We start from the raw sequence: 15,423 nt of genomic DNA, 5'->3' as shown, positions 1-15,423 counted from the left end.
TCAGGCCTGGGGGCTTGGATGCAGACAGAGGTCCTGGCAGCTTAGAGAGAAGGGAGCGTCGGCAGCAGCAGCGACAACACAGACAGCGGGGTGGGGTGGGGGCGGAGGAGCGGGGAGTACAAGCACCCGTGTCGCTCAGGGGTCCTCAGGCTCGAAGCTCTCCAGGAAGGAAACGCACATTTCACACGTTAGCCTGGCGGGACCTACAGCCGGCGCTGTAATGGTGGCGCCTCTGGGCGGCACCCACCTTGGAGCCCCGCTCGTTAAAAATGATCTCCACGTCTAAAATTTTTCCGAATTGCTGCGGAGACAGAGATGGGAGTGGGGGAGACAGGAGAGGGTGGGTTAAGACTGCCGGCCCGGCTCGCCTGCTCCCCAAGGGACCCTTGCCCACTGCCCACGTCCGGTCCTCTGCCCTGGACCTCTTTCTGCCTCCTACAAGGACATGGAGGGGCTCTTGGGTAGCTGGGGGTGGGGGGGTGAAGGGGGGACAGAGCGCTTTTCCCGCCAGGAGACTGGCCTCGTCCGCGGCATCACCGGTGGTTTCCCTCCTCTCCCTGCTGGCCAGCCAGCCCTAGTTCCCACACAGTGACACGGGGCTCTGCATGATTCCTTCCCAAACGGTGGGGTACTGGGGGGAGGGAGTCCCTGGAAGAGGCAACGTGCCGGGTAGGGGGGGCACCCTGTGCTGCTGGCCATCTGTGCTGAGCTGTGTGAGGCGCAGGCAGGGGCCCCAAGCCCCTCTGCTGACCAGGACATCTATCAGGCAGCTGGACCCAGATGCTCTGGCTGCCCCCTTCCGGCCCCATCACTGGCCGGGCACCCCCGAGGGGCAGCCCCGTTTCCCTCACTGGCACCATAGACCAAGAACCTGTGAACCTGGTCCCTAAAATGCCAGCTGAGGTCCCCTGAGGCCTCCAGTGCCCCCAGCTGATGAGTATCCCCCACCCCATAACATTTAGGAGGTGGGTATCAAGGGAGCAGAGAGCCACGTGGAGCCGGGCGTCGAGGCACTGCCAGCCCTGCCACTTACTGGGGGGGGAGGACAGTGCTGCGGGCCGGGGGCTGAGCTGAGGGGCATCCTGCGGGGACCAGGTGTGGTGAGGGCCAGGATGCAGGGAGCGGATGGGCATCCAGGTGAACTGATCTGATACGTGGTGGCCCCAGACTCAGAGAGGCTTGGCAGCTGCCCAGGGCTGAGGCCAAGAGGGGCAGAATCCTCATCTTCCCATGGTTCTAAATCCTGCCCAGCTCCGGCGGGGCCCCCGGAGGGGAATGGCTATCTGGGGAAGGGCAGGTATGGGTCCTGCACCATCCCGAGGCCCCCTCCTGTTTGCCTGACAAATCCCTCTGGGGTCGGGGGTGGGGTTCAGGGGCCGGAGGCTGCCTGATTTGTGGCGGAAGTGGGGAGTGGGCACAGGGCAGGCAAGGGGAGGAGAGCTTGGGGTGGGAGAGGGGAGAGAAGGACAGAACACGGACCAGGCGCCTGGGTCTTCCACGGCCAGGCAGGCTGCACCCAGTGGGTGGCGCACCAGCTGGGTGTTCGAATCAGGTGACAGAAGAAAGTCACTACCATTAAAGGGCTGCCGGCAGGGTTTTGCAGTAACACTGCAACTGGCTGAAACCCCATGGAGCAGAGTCTGGGACGGAGCGGGCGAATCCAGGAAGCACCCGCTTCCCATCGTGGGCTCTCCTGGCGCCCCACGCCTGGGCCTGAGAGTGCCGGCCCCAGGCACACAGGACAGGCAGGGGCTGCTGGGCATGAGGCCGGGAGGCTGGCTGCCCTGCCCGGTGCCCTCTCGGGGGCACAGTGGTCCCTGGAGCACTCATCAGGAGGGGCCCTCCGACTGGCAACCTGACTGGCACTGGCCTGGGCCTGAGGGGACTCTACGCAGCCCTGGGGACTTCAGGAGGTGGGGGTGGCAGCCATGCAGATCCCTCCCCCTCCTCCCATCCCACCGCTCGGGTCAGAGGGGGCTGGACCCAGAGGGCCGCGGGAGGCAGGAACCCTGGGGAGCAGAGCGTGGGGGGCGGGAGCGCAGATGGAGGGGCCGCACACACTCACCCCGAACATTTGCCGCAGGTCGGGGTCCCTGAACCGGAAGGGGATGTTGGAGACATGCAGCCGCTTGGGCTGCTGCTTCTCTGTGGGGTCGGAGGGGTGGAGGGGCTGGCTGTCGGTCTGTGCCGCCTCGTCTGTCTGCTGTGGGGACAGGAGCCGGATGGTGAGGCGCCCCCTTCCTTCGGCTCCCACCCCAGACCAGAGCCTCCCCAAGCCCCCTGGACTCCCCCGTCCTAGGATTTGCACAAGACATGGCACAGCAGGACCCACCTGCGGGTCTTTGCTGGAGCTGTGCCCCCCACGTCGCGGCGGGCCAGGCCTCCCGGCCGGTGTGTGCACCCCCAACGGCCCCGCTGGTCCACAGAGGTCTGACCTCAGTGGTCCCTCGGCTGTCCTGGTTCTTGGGGTCATGAGTGCACTGTCCCCTGATGGCTCGCGTTCTGGTGAGAACGTAGAGCATTTCAGAAGCTGCCCTCGGCCCATGAATGCAGAGGCCGCCCTCGTTCTGGCGCTGCTCTGGGCTCCTCTCCTTCTGGTGCATCTTCCAAGGCACAGGGCTGGCCGCCTCCAGGCCCCCAAAGCTTGTCCTTGTTTTGGACCCAAACGCTGGTCAGCAGGGGGGCTCCCAAAGACTTGGGTCTCAGGACACAGAGCCGCCACAAAGCAAGGAGCCCCTGCCACCAGCTCCCCAGAGGTCAAAGCCGTGACGAGGCCCCAGGACGGTGCAGTGCGGCGAGCAGGCAGGCAGTGTGTGCCAGTGTCCTCCTGGGGGGACTTTGACAGGGACGGGCCACGGGCTCACAGCCAGGACGGCCTTCGGTGTGGTCAGTCCCTGTTGAATCACCAGGGCCAAAGGCAGGCTGGGTGCCCATCCATGCTGGCTGGAGCGCGGGAGGATGGAGCGAGGTCAGCTCCTCTTGAGCCCGGGCCGGTACCCGCGGCCCTCCGTGTGGTACTCAGCATGTGTCCAGGAGCAGATGGGGTGCAGGGACAGAGCCAGCTCCCTCCGGTGGGGGTCCTCTGACCCTCCACCCTCCCGCGCCGCCCCTGTGGGCATAACGGGCTGAGAAGAAAAGGTTCACTACCTCTTTCTTTTTTCTGTCTCAAGTCCCAACTCCCCTCCTGTGTTCCTGGGCCACCTCCCCAGGAAACTGCCTAGACGTGAACTTTGTCTGGAGATCTGCTTCTAGGACGGGACTCCAGCCGACGGCCTGGGTGGGGGCACGGGCCTGGCTCCCGTCTGACACGCCTGGAGAGGTGGGCGGGGTCCCCGAGGCTGGAGGAGGGGAGGCGCTGGCAGGTGGTGAGAGGGTGGGCCACACGGACACGCTACGGGGAAGCCGAGGAGAGACGCCGGACAGCGTGCTCCCAGGAACTGCCCTCCAGTGGCCACCTGGCCATCAAAGGAGCCCTGACTGGTACCACGGCCTCCCAGAGCAGGCCGAGGTCATGGGCCACGCCTCGCGCTGAGGCTGAGGGATGTGCTCCCAAGGCCATGCTAAGGCCAGCGGCCGGTCTGTCTCTGGACTCCTAAGCGGCTGGCCTCGATGGCCACTCCGATCAGCCTTTCTGGAAGGAGGGGGCTGCTCCCTCAGTTCCAGCAGTCTGACTAGGCTCTAGGGTGGTGGGCACCACAGGGGAGGGGACGGGAGGTTGCCAGCTCCTGGGCATATTTCCAGGCGGTAAGCTGGGAGGGGGTCTGGAGGGCCGCAGGGCTAGGGGACATCCTGTTTTTTTTTTTTTTTTTAATAGAAGTTTTTTTTAAATGAGGTAGATGGCATAGATGAGAGAGTGAAAGGGGCCATCCTGTTCAAAGGTCCCTCAGACTCAGCTCTGCGCTCCTGTGTTGAGGAAGCGCAGTCACATGGCCCCATGGGTCTGACGCCACCATCCTCTTGTGCGCCTGGGGACAGGCTGGCCATTCCATGTGTGGCAGGCCCCGTTCTGACAGCTCGTGTTCTCTGAGGCCTAGTGTGACCCTGTGCTTGTCCCTGGGGGTTTACCAGCAAGCGCCGAGCTCCCACTCCCAGGAGCCCATCTTCAGCAGGGAGGCATCTGAGGATGGCTGGTCTCTGGGAGTCCCGGTCTGGTCTGTACAGGCCCTCACTCTTGGTGGGCAATGCCAAACAGCTGCCCTTGGGCTTTTGAGGGACATTTGAGGACTCCTACCCACAAGCCCAGGACCCGGAGATGCTCAACAGCCCAGACCTCTCCCCAGTTGTTCTGCAGTCCTCCTCCTCCTTTGGTTCCACTCTTCTTGGCAGAAAACAAGCCTGTACTTGACCTTCAGGGGACCTGTCGGAGCCCCTGAATCAAAGCAGAACCAGCCGTGCATTAGCTGATTCTTTAGAGGCCAGAGCCCTGTGCTCTGGTTGTAACAAGCTGTAGCTCTTTCTGTGCAGCCGTCAGAGTAGGCCCGGTGCCCCCTACCCTACCTCCCCCGACCCCCACCGCATTCCACACACCTGTGCCCTTGGCTGCTCCTGAGCAGAGGCGACTAAGGGACTCACCCGGGATTTGGGAAACTAGCGGAGAAAAGCATGCAATGCTGACTCTGGGCCAGCAGAGGGCAGCGGTCAGCATGACTGGGCATCTAGGCCTGCAGGAAAGGCCTAGCTCACACTCAGAGGACCCCTGGGCAGGCTGGGGGGCATCACAGGAGGGCGCTGATGAAGCTGGGGCATCTGGGGCCAGGCTGAGATGTCTTTTCTGTCCCGCCTTGCGCCCCTTCTAATAGCAGGACGGAGCCCACTGTGTGTCTCCAAGATCCAGGATCTCCCACCTCTGCATCCCACTCCAAAAGCCGAGGACGAGAGGGGCCCAGGGTGAGGTGGGAGAGACGGGGTGGGCAGCAGGACGCAAGTAAGGGAAGTGTCCCTCTCACCCCCAAGCACAGCCGCAGGCAGAGGCAGACAAACGGGTTCAACAATGTGAAACTGTAAGAGGTGCGGAGAGAGCCTGGAGTGTGACAGTGCACTGGCTGCCCCAGGTGGGGATGGAGGCCTTCTCACGTCCACCACAGCGTCCAGGCGGCCTGGGCCACCCTCCAAGGGACTTTACTTGCCTTCGGCTTTTTTTTTTTTTTTTTGTCTTTTCTAGAGCCATACCTCGCAGCATATGGAGAGCCAAAGCCACAGCAACGGGGGATCCAAGCCGCATCTGCGGCCTACACCAGCTCATGGCAACGCCGGATCCTTAACCCACTGAGCAAGGCCAGGGATCGAACCCACAACCTTATGGTTCCTAGTCAGATTCGTTAACCACTGAGCCACGATGCGAACTCCCTCCTTCAGCTTTTTCAAAGCCATCTTGGCCTTCGGTTCTCAAATGCAGAGCAAAGAGAAGCGGCAGCAGCAACACCCCCTTCCCTCCCCTAGTGGCCCTTGGCGGCCTTGCTTCTGCCTCCCCATCTCTGTGTCACTTCAGCCACCGCAGGACCCCGCCCCCTTTCAAGGCAGGAGCCAGCCCGTCTGGGTGTCCTAACGCCTTCCTTCCGAGGAGGCTGCATGCCTGTCACCTGGGCCTCCCCGAGCCCAGCACAGGGAGGGGCCTGCAGGTCCGGTGGGGCCTCAGGTGGCAGTCCTCGGGATGGAGCCAAGGCTTGCTGCCAGCACACAGGAGTAAGCGGCTCCTGGACTTGCCCGTGTCTGTGCCCCAACTCCCCTCATCTCTGGCCCTCCGAGGCCTTCTGGGCACTCGTGCAGTGAGCGTCGGCTGCTTGCTGGCCATGACTCGCCCCTGGTGGGTGCCGAGCCAGCCTCAGAGGAAGTGTTCTCCACTTGTGGCCTTGAGCTGTCCACTCATGAGATCATTTTCAGAACCTCAGGCAGAGCTGTGTGTCCACTTTGAACTCCGGGATGGAGGCCATGCTCCAGGAACTCTTTGCCGGCCGCTGCACTGGCTGCACTGGTGCCAACTGCACCACCTGCTCGTACCCCACCTGCGTGGAGGCCGTACTAGGCCAAATCTCACCCCGGGTGGTGCACGCCAACCACCGTGCCCCCTTCCCCCTTTCTTAAGCCCCAGAGCCAAGAACGCAGGGGCTCCAGGGCACTAATCCCGGTGGCGCTTCTGCGGCTGCAGCACGTGCTGCTGGGGGAGTGAAGCCAGCCACGGGCAGGGCCTGTGAGGGCCATGGTGCAGGGGTGGGTGAGGGTGGGAAGTCTCCCCGGCTGTCCCACGCCACCAGGTGGACGGCGGGGGGCGACCCCAACAAGGGACCTGCATGAACCTGAATGAGACTGCTCCAGGGAGGTGGTCCCTGGCCTGTCCCCTGGGGGGCCTGCAGAGTAGTGAGGTGGGCAGCCCCCGTCACTCTGCTTCCCTGCTGCTTTTTCACGAAAGAATGTAGGTGACACCGTGAGGACAACCGGAATCCGCAGACAGGCGAGGGCAGGTCTGGACAAAAGCCGGGATCTGCCTGGGATCTCATCCTAACACCAGGGGCCCGGGGAAGGCCACGAGGTGGGGAGGGGAGCTGACGGAGGCCTGATACGGGATGGACATGGGACAGCTGAACAGGGAAGCTCCCGTGCGATGCAGCGGGTTAAGGATCTAGTGTTGCTACAGCTATGGTGCAGGCCACAACTACAGCGCATGTTTGATCCCTGGCCTGGGAATTTCCACAGGCTGTGGTCGTGGCCAGGAAAAAAAAAAAAAAAAAAAAAAGGCAGGTGGCCAGCAGAGCCGGGAGCACCAGGGGTTTCTTTAGGTAGAAGTGGCTCCTGGGATCCTAGAGGAGGACTGGGGGCGGCCACCCTCCCGGGCTCCTCCCAAGGCGGGAAGCCTCTGCTTGAAGAAATGCTCCCAGTCGAGCACTCACGTCCCCCAGCGGTGGCCAGAGTCTTTGCTGGGCAGCTCGGGGTGTCTTCGTGGTCACCTGCTAATCCAGTGACTTCCACCCCCGAGGACTCTGTCTCTGTATCCCGACCCCAGAGCAGCAGACACTGAGCCCCTCGCAGGACCCGAGAGACTTGGGTGAAGAAAGGAAGGCCTAGGCCGCCGGCTTGGGCGCAGGGGCTCCGGCCCAGGCGCTTTCCTGGGAGGCGCTGGGCCGGGCAGGGAGAACCTGTCATCCGATTTGGCTTCTCGGTTCTCTCCGGGGCAGGGACTCTCGCACACGGAGGTCAACACTGGCCCCCGTCCACGTGGAGGTCCTTGATGGTGGAGGCGACGGCTCCCGTGTGGCCCCCAGGGCTGGCTCGGCACCGGCACAAGCCGTCCCTGCAAATGCCTGCCAAACGAAGACGGCTCTGCATGTGTCGTGGCGAGGCTGCATCGGGGTATCCGGGAGGCCTCTGTGCTGAGGAAGGCTTCGCTGTCTCGGGCCCCTCTGTGTCACCTGTGAGTCTGAGCATCTTGTCTCCAGGGTTTGCTTCCAGGGTGAACCCCCAGGGCTCAGTATTTGTTCACACGGAGCTTGTGCGAGGTGTTTCTAGGCGCACCCTGTCTGCCGCTGTCCATCGGAAAGAGCCTGGCCGGTGGTGGCCGGTTCCCTGCAAGCCCTCTGGCTCCCGCACTCGCCCTCCTCTTTCTCAAGTGCACACAGGTCACGGCCTGGGGAAGCCGAGGCAGCAGCAGCAAAAGGAAGTGTGGCTTGGCTCCCAGTTCCAAGACCCATGGGCCTGGCCTTTCCCATCCGTGAACCCTGGGGGCCTCAACGGCAGACACCCCGCACCCGGGATGGAGGAGGATGGAGAAGTCGGACGGCTTTGACGCAGACTTAGGCGGGGCAGCACTCCGAGCAGGCAGGAAGGGCCCTGGCCGGGCCCCAGACAAGGGTCCGGTGCAGCCCAGGGGGCGGCCTAGTGGGGGCTCTCTCCCCAGAGAGCTTGGTGACGCCGTCCACACGGGAGGGGAGGTGATCCGAGGGCCCAGGGGAACGCCGCGGGAGCCAGACTGGATTAGGGGAGTCAGGGTGCAGTCAGACTGGGCACCCGTGGGTAGGCCGCCCGGGTGGTGCCGCGCCTAGGCAGCGCAGGGCATGCTGGTCGCTTGCCCAGCCCCCGGCAACCGGCCCTGGGAAGGAGCCAGCAGGCGCGGCTGCATGAGCCCAAAGCCCCAGAGCTCAGCGGGCAGTGGGCCCACGGAAGGTGGGTGGGAGGGGGAGGCCCGGTCTCTGGGGGGGGGGGGCCACCTCCACGGGCGCCCACCTCAGGTCAGCCTGGGGCAGCGGCCGCTCCTGGACCTGACCCTCGGCTATCAGGAAATCTCCCAGAAGCGCCAGGCTCAGCACTTTCTCCTCAGAGCTGCATTACAACCACATAATCGAAGCCATCTGATTGGAGGGCAGCCAAGCAGGTAGATTACAAGCGATTAGAAACACGGGCGCTCCTGCAACCGGAGCCTGGCTGAGGGCCCCCCCGCTCCTCACTGCCCCGGCCCCTGCCTGCCCCCACGACACCGGGTGAGCCCAGGCCCCCGGCATCACCATCTCTCTCACTGCCCGTCAGCAGGTCACCGATGGCCGAGGACACGCTCCACCTCCCCCACGAGGTGAGAGCTGGCCTGCAGCTGCCACTCAGGAGGCGGCGGGCGTGGGGGGCAGCTGGAGGCGGTGGGCCTGGCTGGCCCTGCGCGGCCCCTACCTTCCAGAGCCATCCTCGGCGTTGGACGGTGCAGCGCTCGGAGCTGGGCGCTCCTTATGGGGGGCTGGACCCCGCTCTCCACACCCAGGCCCCCGCCCCCCGCCCCCGGCCCTCCTGCTGAAGTTCTGAGCTGGGGGGCCCTTACCGGCACTGTCTGGGCCCCTACAGTGGGCTGCGTGCTGCTCTCGCTGCTCGGCGGCTCCGGGTGGGTCTGTGCTGGTGTGTACAGGGTCATGCCGTGCTCCGGGGGGACAGGGGTCTGGCCCGAGTAGTCCGGCGTGGGGTGCGGCGGGGGCGGGGCGTACTCAGCAGGGATGCCGTTCTGCGGTGGGGGAGGGTACTGGGCGGGGGGGTAGGGCTGGGCCATCGCGTCAGGCGGAGCCGTGGCGTCCTGATTGGCCTGTGGAGGGAGAAAAAGGTAGGTGAGACCCCCGGCGCGGCCTGTACACTGCCCCCATTCCAGAAGGCCCTGTGGTCTCAACACTGTCCTTTGAGCAGCATTTCCCAGGCCCCCTAGGAATGGGGAGCTCCCAGCATGGGCACCAGCTCGGAGCCAGAGGGGGTGCCTGTTGGGCTGTGGGGGGCATGCTGGGGAGCCCACGTCTGGGGTGAGACACTCCTGATTTTGAGGCCACTTGTGTGACCATGTCAGGCCTGAGTACACGAAAGGGTTTTTTTTTTTTTCAATCCACCTAATACCTTATTTTGAGATAACTGTAGACTCACATAGTCGTGAGAAGCATCTTGGCATGATCCCGTGTTCCCTCTAGCCGGTGTCCCCCAGTGGTGACATCTCATGAAACCTTCCCCACCAGGAGGCTGACACAGCTCCAGGCAAGGTGAGAGCGTCCCAGCAGCACCAGGACACTCCTTGGCCTTTACAGCCACACGCATCACCCTCTGGCCCTAGGACGGCTTTGAAGCCTCGGTTTTCTAATCCATAAAGCAGGCATGAGGGCACACGACTCCCCATGGCCTGCAGGAAAGATGGCATGGAGCCTGGTACTACTTGCCCCCATGGTGGCCACTGGGTAAGCGGTTGTCAGTGTGGCGGGGAGGGTTCTGGCCTCTGGAGAACTCCCCAGATGTCCAAAGACCCCTCCTAGCCTCTTGAAGGCCTGCGCCCCAGGAGGGAGAGGGTGCTCCCTTGACCCCAGCCCCCCCCGGGGGTTCTCGGAAGCCCAGAACCAGGGCTGTGGTTCTCCTAGTGGGTGCCAGGACTCGCAGCACTGACACCACCTGGGAGCTGGGCAGCAGTGCAGAGTCTCGGCCCCAGCCCAGACCTCCTGAAGTCTGGGAGCCTGTGAGCACCACTGTCATTGGGCACAAAGGGCCGTCCTGGCAGAAAGTGCTCAGCTCTGGAGAAGGGAGTGTGTGTGGGGGGGTCCCCGGCTCTTCCCGCTCACTGGCCCTCACTGTGAACAAACACTGGGGGCAGCCTTGCAGCAGCCACTGTGAGCAGGCGGGGCTCCCCCTGGCCTTCCGAGGGTGTCCCTGGAAAGGACAGGGGACATCTCTTGTTGGACTAGCCCCCCCCCAGTGTGGAAGGACCCCTGCACAAATGCGGACAGGCTGACACTCGTGTCTGCCTTGCCGATGCCCTGCCAAAGGAGGGATGTCGTGGGGGTTCCCATGCGCCCCCGTCAAGCCTGGCATGTCCTGAGCTCTGCGTTCGTGTCCGTCTCCCCCTCCACCTCCCGCGTGAGACAGGTGCTCTCTCCGAGGAGCGTGTCCGCTTGCTCTCTGCTCTGAGTGGACACTCAGTCATTACTTATTCGCCCCCAAATGTTTAGCAGGTGGCTCCGATGGGGAGCAAGATGGGCAGCCCCTGCCCGTGTGGGGCCGGCTGAACAGTGGGACAGAAGATGCAACTTCCCAGGTGTTGAAGCAGTGGTTAGGGCGGGAGGCGGTCTGAGACCACTGGCCCCGTGAGGGCAACGGAGCTTGAGCGAGAGACCTGGTGTTCGGCCTCCTGCCTGGGCCCAGACCCACCCTGCCCCCCTCCCCTGGGGGCAGCCTCCGCCAGCTCCATGCCACTGCCCTCAGCCCTGATGAGCAGTCCTCCTCCTCCTCCTCCTTGGGGAAGCCACCAGTGCCCCCCTCCGGCTCTCTGCAGAAACTGGGGCCGTGTTCCCCCCAACAAGAGGGCGAAATGCAAGAGCCCGCCCAGTTGCTCCCAAGTAGCCCAGACGCCCCATTACCCAGTCGGCCAAGGTGCTGGCGACATTCGGGGAGGAGGGGGCCCGCGAGGCAGAGGCTGGCAGAGGAGGAGGGGCACCCAGGCTCCAGGATGGCGAGGCCTGGGAGGGAGGCGGCAAGGGCAAGGAGCCGAGGGAGGAGCGTACAAAGCGAGGGTGAGGGAGAGGGCGCTGTCAGCAGCCTCCGGAGATCAATTAACTGATAAATATTTGATTAGAACCTTCACTAACTTGCATCTTCCCGGCGCCCCCTCTTCCCCCTCCTCCAAGGCCCCAGAAAGGGGGGCTCCTCTCCCATCGGCTCCAGTCCCTCCCCCACCCCCCACCCTTGCCGCTTCGCCGGCGAGTGGCCCCAGCGGCCTTTATCCTGAGTAGCTGTCCCCATGCGCAGTGGCATCTCCGGGGGACTCGGTGGGTCCCGGGCAAGTGTTGACAGCCCTGCCCCATGTCTCCTCTACGCCCATGCAGGGTACCTGTGGTCCTGTGACAGCTTTCACCCCGGCTGCACACCCGCCCCAGGCCTGGGCCCCCCTGAGGGCAACCGAATGTCACAACCGTGCTTTCCCAGGAGGTTCCGATGTTCCCTCGGGGCTGAGTGTCCCCAGACCAGAGCCTGGGGGAGAGCAGTGGCTATCAAGCCCGGCCCGAGCGCCGTCTAAGTGCCCAGCACACAGAGAGCGGCCGAGAGGGTCCCACTCCTTCCCTCCCTTCTTCCCTGGTTGGGGCCACAGACAATGAGGGGCTGGGCTTGGCGGCTGGAGCTGAGGGGGTCCCCCTGCCAGGCCATGGCACTCATCTCGGATGGCCTATGGCTTCAGGTGGTTTCATGGCAGCTTGGGAACAAGTCTAGCTCCCCAGGGGATTGGGAATTCCAGAAAATGCGGCCCCTCACTCCTCCCCGCTCCCCACAGCCCTGCACTCGCCCAGCTCTCTGCTGCCCTGGATGGCAGAGGGTGGACAGGGGGTAAAAAGGTCGTGAGTGAAAGCTAAGTGGGTGAGGAGGTGGACAGGTGGGTCAAGGCTTAAAGCCCACGGTCAGGTCATTTACCCCCGTCCCTCTGCAAATCCATGCCTCTTTCCCGCCATCACCTGTGCCTGCAAACTCGTACAGTCAGCTCTGCTCACTCCACTCCACGGCCCACATGCTGGAGAAAAGCACAAAAATCACCCTGATTTCCTAAGGTCAGTGCCCACTCCTGGCACCGCCACTCACTCTCAACAACCATTTCACTCCTCCCCTCCAAACATGTCCAATATTCTCCCTCTCGGTGAAGACTGGGTTTCTTTCCCGTAGAAAACGGAGAAGGATGCCCACCGGCTCAGCTCCCCTCCAGTCCTACCCTTGGCCTGCACCCCCGCTCCTGTCTTTGCCCAATCACGTCAGCACACCCTGGCATCCAGTCCCCTCGCCGGCACGTGCTCACAGCTCCAGCAATTCACTGACTTCCTCCCAAGATAGGAAATGAAAACTCTCCTTGACCACGGCTCACTGCTTCCCTAGAGAGCAACGTTTCTGGAATGAGGCGCCCAGACCCGCAGCCCCCACCTCCTTTACCCGCCTCTTCCATGATCCCACCCCAAGCCCACTCTCCGCCAGCGACCCCTGAAACCACTGTGGGTGCGCTTCCCACCTCTGCCGAGGTGACAGTGGTCCCAGCCCTCAGGAGAGCCCTGAAGTCGCCGGACCCCACATCCGCCTCTGCCTGGCTCCCTTCTCTTGGTTCTGACACCCCCTCTCTGTGCTGACCCGGAGGAGCTTCTGGCCCAGCAGGAACTGACCACTCCAAGCCGCCAGTAATGGTGGCTGGAAGGCAGGAAGTTCCAGAGAGCTCAGGGTGGGTTTACCTGGCAAGGGGGAACAGAGGGCCACAGATACACAGGGTGGAGTGATTCAGGATGCGGGAAGACGTCCTGGGGGGGCATGTGGGGCTGGTCACGGCCATGAGGGCGGCGCTCGGGCTCTGCCCCCTGGCTTCCCACTGGGGGAGGAGTCTGGGGTATTTTTCCTCCTGGCTCTTTCTGCGGAGGCCAACTCTGGGCCGGCTCTGTCCTGGACCTAAGCGGGTCCTGGACTCCCTCTCGAGGGCTGCTTTGTCCTCTGGCTCTTAGGCCGGGGGTGGTAACAGTTCTGTCCCCACCAGCATCGGGGCCTGCACTGTTCCTGGCGGTCCGCCTCTCCCATCCTCCAGACCTCTCTGCAAACAGTTTGCATGAACTCACATTATCCCGGAGCCAGCGAGCCACCTGCTCCCTGCTGGATCCTGATGACGTGGTGACGGGGATGGGAGGCTCACTGTCCATGAAGTGGGTGGGAGCAGGGGAGGGCTCTGACCAGGGAGGTCCTGAACCTAATGGCCTCGTCTTTGCTCCTGAACCCTGGGCGGGCTTGCCTTTGGTGCCAGATCCTGAGCACAGGCCCAATGCTTCCATTTCTGGGTGACTCTGGGCACAGCAGGACCTCTTATTAGTCTGTGGAAAGGGGACAGGGATTTGCCTGCCCGGTGGCAGGGGCGGGGTGGGAGGACCCCCATCTTCCAGATCTAGAGCTAAGCTCCCCAAGTGTCTCTGCCCATGTCACAGGCCCAATGGGAAGTCCAGCACTCAGGCCTCGGCCACTGAGCTCCTGCCTTTTGGGGCACGGGTCCCCTGTGTGGGAGGCGTTGGGCAGGGCGCTCAGAGAGCAGGTGGCGGAGGGAAAGGGAGAGCGGAAGCGGCAGCAGACAGAGCCCCTCTGGGCCCTCTGCGCAGTCCCCTGGGCTCCCTCTGCGCACAGCCCCTCCACAACAATTAGGCTAATTGCCTCTCAGACGCCTCACCCCGGGAGGGCGGGCGCCGCAGGCCAGGCTGCGGTGGGAAGGGAGGCCGGCGGCAGAGGCTGGGCACTGCGCCACATCTCCACCACCTCTGGGCAAAGCCGGCTTCAGACAGGGCGGAGGAGGGGCGCAGGGCAGAACCACGGGCCCCGAGGACCACACCGTTAGGTGTGTGACCTGCCTGTCCCGCTCTGGACAAGGCTCCCCTGCCCTGAGACGGGGCGGACCCCCTCTCCCCCCACCCTCCCGCCCCCAATAATTATCTTTGCTCTGGTGGGTCACGGTCCTCTGCTGAGCCTCTGCTGCCTGGTGCCAGCAACTCGCAGGGGGTGAACAGGCTGCATTTACGCAGTGCCCGTGGGAGCAAGGCCTGCCCACGGTACCCTGTGAATGTGACCATTTACTTTTCTCCGTGGCTTGAAGGTGCAGGTGTCACACGCTGCCTTTCAGAGGGAATACGGAGGCCAGGGCTGCGCGGAGAGCGAGTGGGAAGGCCGCCCCCTGGGTCCGAGGCGCTCCTCTTCCTCACCACACCTGCTGCGTTCACCTGCAGGACGCGGCCCCACACGATCGTGGCGAGGGCTGCGGGGGGGCCTGGGCCTCGGAGATGCTCGTGCTCCCATGCAGAACGAGGACAGGAGGGACACCAGAGCAGGGGCCAGGCTGCAGCCTTCGCGCGGTGTGTGACAAGTCACAGGACCAGGAGAACGGTAGGGGTCGCTTTCCAGAGAGCTCCCTGTCAACACCCCGGCCTGTCCTCCAGATCTTTCCTGTTCTGTGCTGATCAGTGCTGGAAGGGGAGGCGGCTGACCCGGGGGCGACTGATGGCCGACAGGACGTGTGGGTTCACGTGCCCAGCGATGGTTGGCCCGGCGGCCCTCACAGCCTTGACCTCCAGGCCTGGAGCAGGACGCTGAGGCCCTCCCCGCCCCAGAGCATGCACTGCGAGGCTACAAATCTCTGAATGCAGTCTGCATCCTGAGCAAACGCACGACCCCGTTGATCCCCAGGCCTTAGGGTGACCGCAGGTGTGACGCGCACTACCGACTCAGTGGCTCCTCCCCTCGCAGAGCAGCTCTGCCAGGAAGCTCTTCCACGGCCAGAGCGAAAATCTGCCTTCTGGAAACTTCCACCCAGCTCCAGCTCTACCTTGGGGCCTGCGCAACTGTGGACTCGTTCTCCACTTGCTGACCCCCCCCCAGGGCACGAAGGATCACACACTGTCCCTGTCTTGGCTGTTCCTTGGGATGGGTGCTCCCTCTTCCAGGCAAGTAAACGCAGGTCCATGGCTCTGTTGGGTCTAAGTCCAGGTCATGTTCCGCTCGTCCCCGTGACACTGTGCCTCTCCTTCCTCAGGCACTGAGGGCCCAGCTGACACCCACCTGCTCAAGGGAGGCTCCCTCTGGCCGCTGACTGCCCAGGGAGGCTGGAGATTTCATGGAGCAAGAGGGCTGCACGTGATACTGTGACAGTGGCAGTGGGGGAGGGCTGACGCTCACGGAGGGGAAAGGTGGGGGGGTACAGGGACAGGAGAGAAGGGGAGTCGCTAGACTAACACGTTTGGTTGTTTTCTTGGGGGTGATGTTCTTATTTTCTTAATGATCTGATCACAAGGAAATGAAGTTTTTGGGGAAAGAGAAAATGCGATTATTGGAAAGGAATACAGATGAAGCTGGGACACCTGATGACACCCCAGAGAGGGGGACAGAGACCCCTGACTCTCGTTGGGCTGGCTCGTCTTCCTGCCGCCACGGTGGGTGGGT

General features: G+C 63.5%; 1 protein-coding gene across 5 annotated transcripts in view; it reads right to left on the bottom strand.

The window, feature by feature from the left end:
- Nucleotides 1–15,423, bottom strand: part of RBFOX3 (RNA binding fox-1 homolog 3) — a 431,817-nt gene that overhangs the window by 13,063 nt on the left and 403,331 nt on the right. For 4 of the 5 annotated variants that reach the window (XM_047758490.1, XM_047758492.1, XM_047758491.1 and 1 more), the window contains 3 exons: nucleotides 8,795–9,049; nucleotides 2,066–2,203; nucleotides 248–301 (listed from right to left, as the gene is read on the bottom strand). In XM_047758490.1, the coding sequence (XP_047614446.1) occupies nucleotides 248–301; nucleotides 2,066–2,203; nucleotides 8,795–9,016 (414 nt within the window). In that variant the 5' untranslated portion in view covers nucleotides 9,017–9,049. The remainder of the gene's footprint in view (nucleotides 1–247; nucleotides 302–2,065; nucleotides 2,204–8,794; nucleotides 9,050–15,423) is intronic. The other variant, XM_047758493.1, reaches the window with a different exon arrangement.

The sequence above is a fragment of the Phacochoerus africanus genome, chromosome 14, assembly GCF_016906955.1.
Source record: "Phacochoerus africanus isolate WHEZ1 chromosome 14, ROS_Pafr_v1, whole genome shotgun sequence".
Classification (NCBI taxonomy): Eukaryota; Metazoa; Chordata; class Mammalia; order Artiodactyla; family Suidae; genus Phacochoerus; species Phacochoerus africanus.
This window is presented reverse-complemented; position numbering and strand designations above follow the sequence as displayed.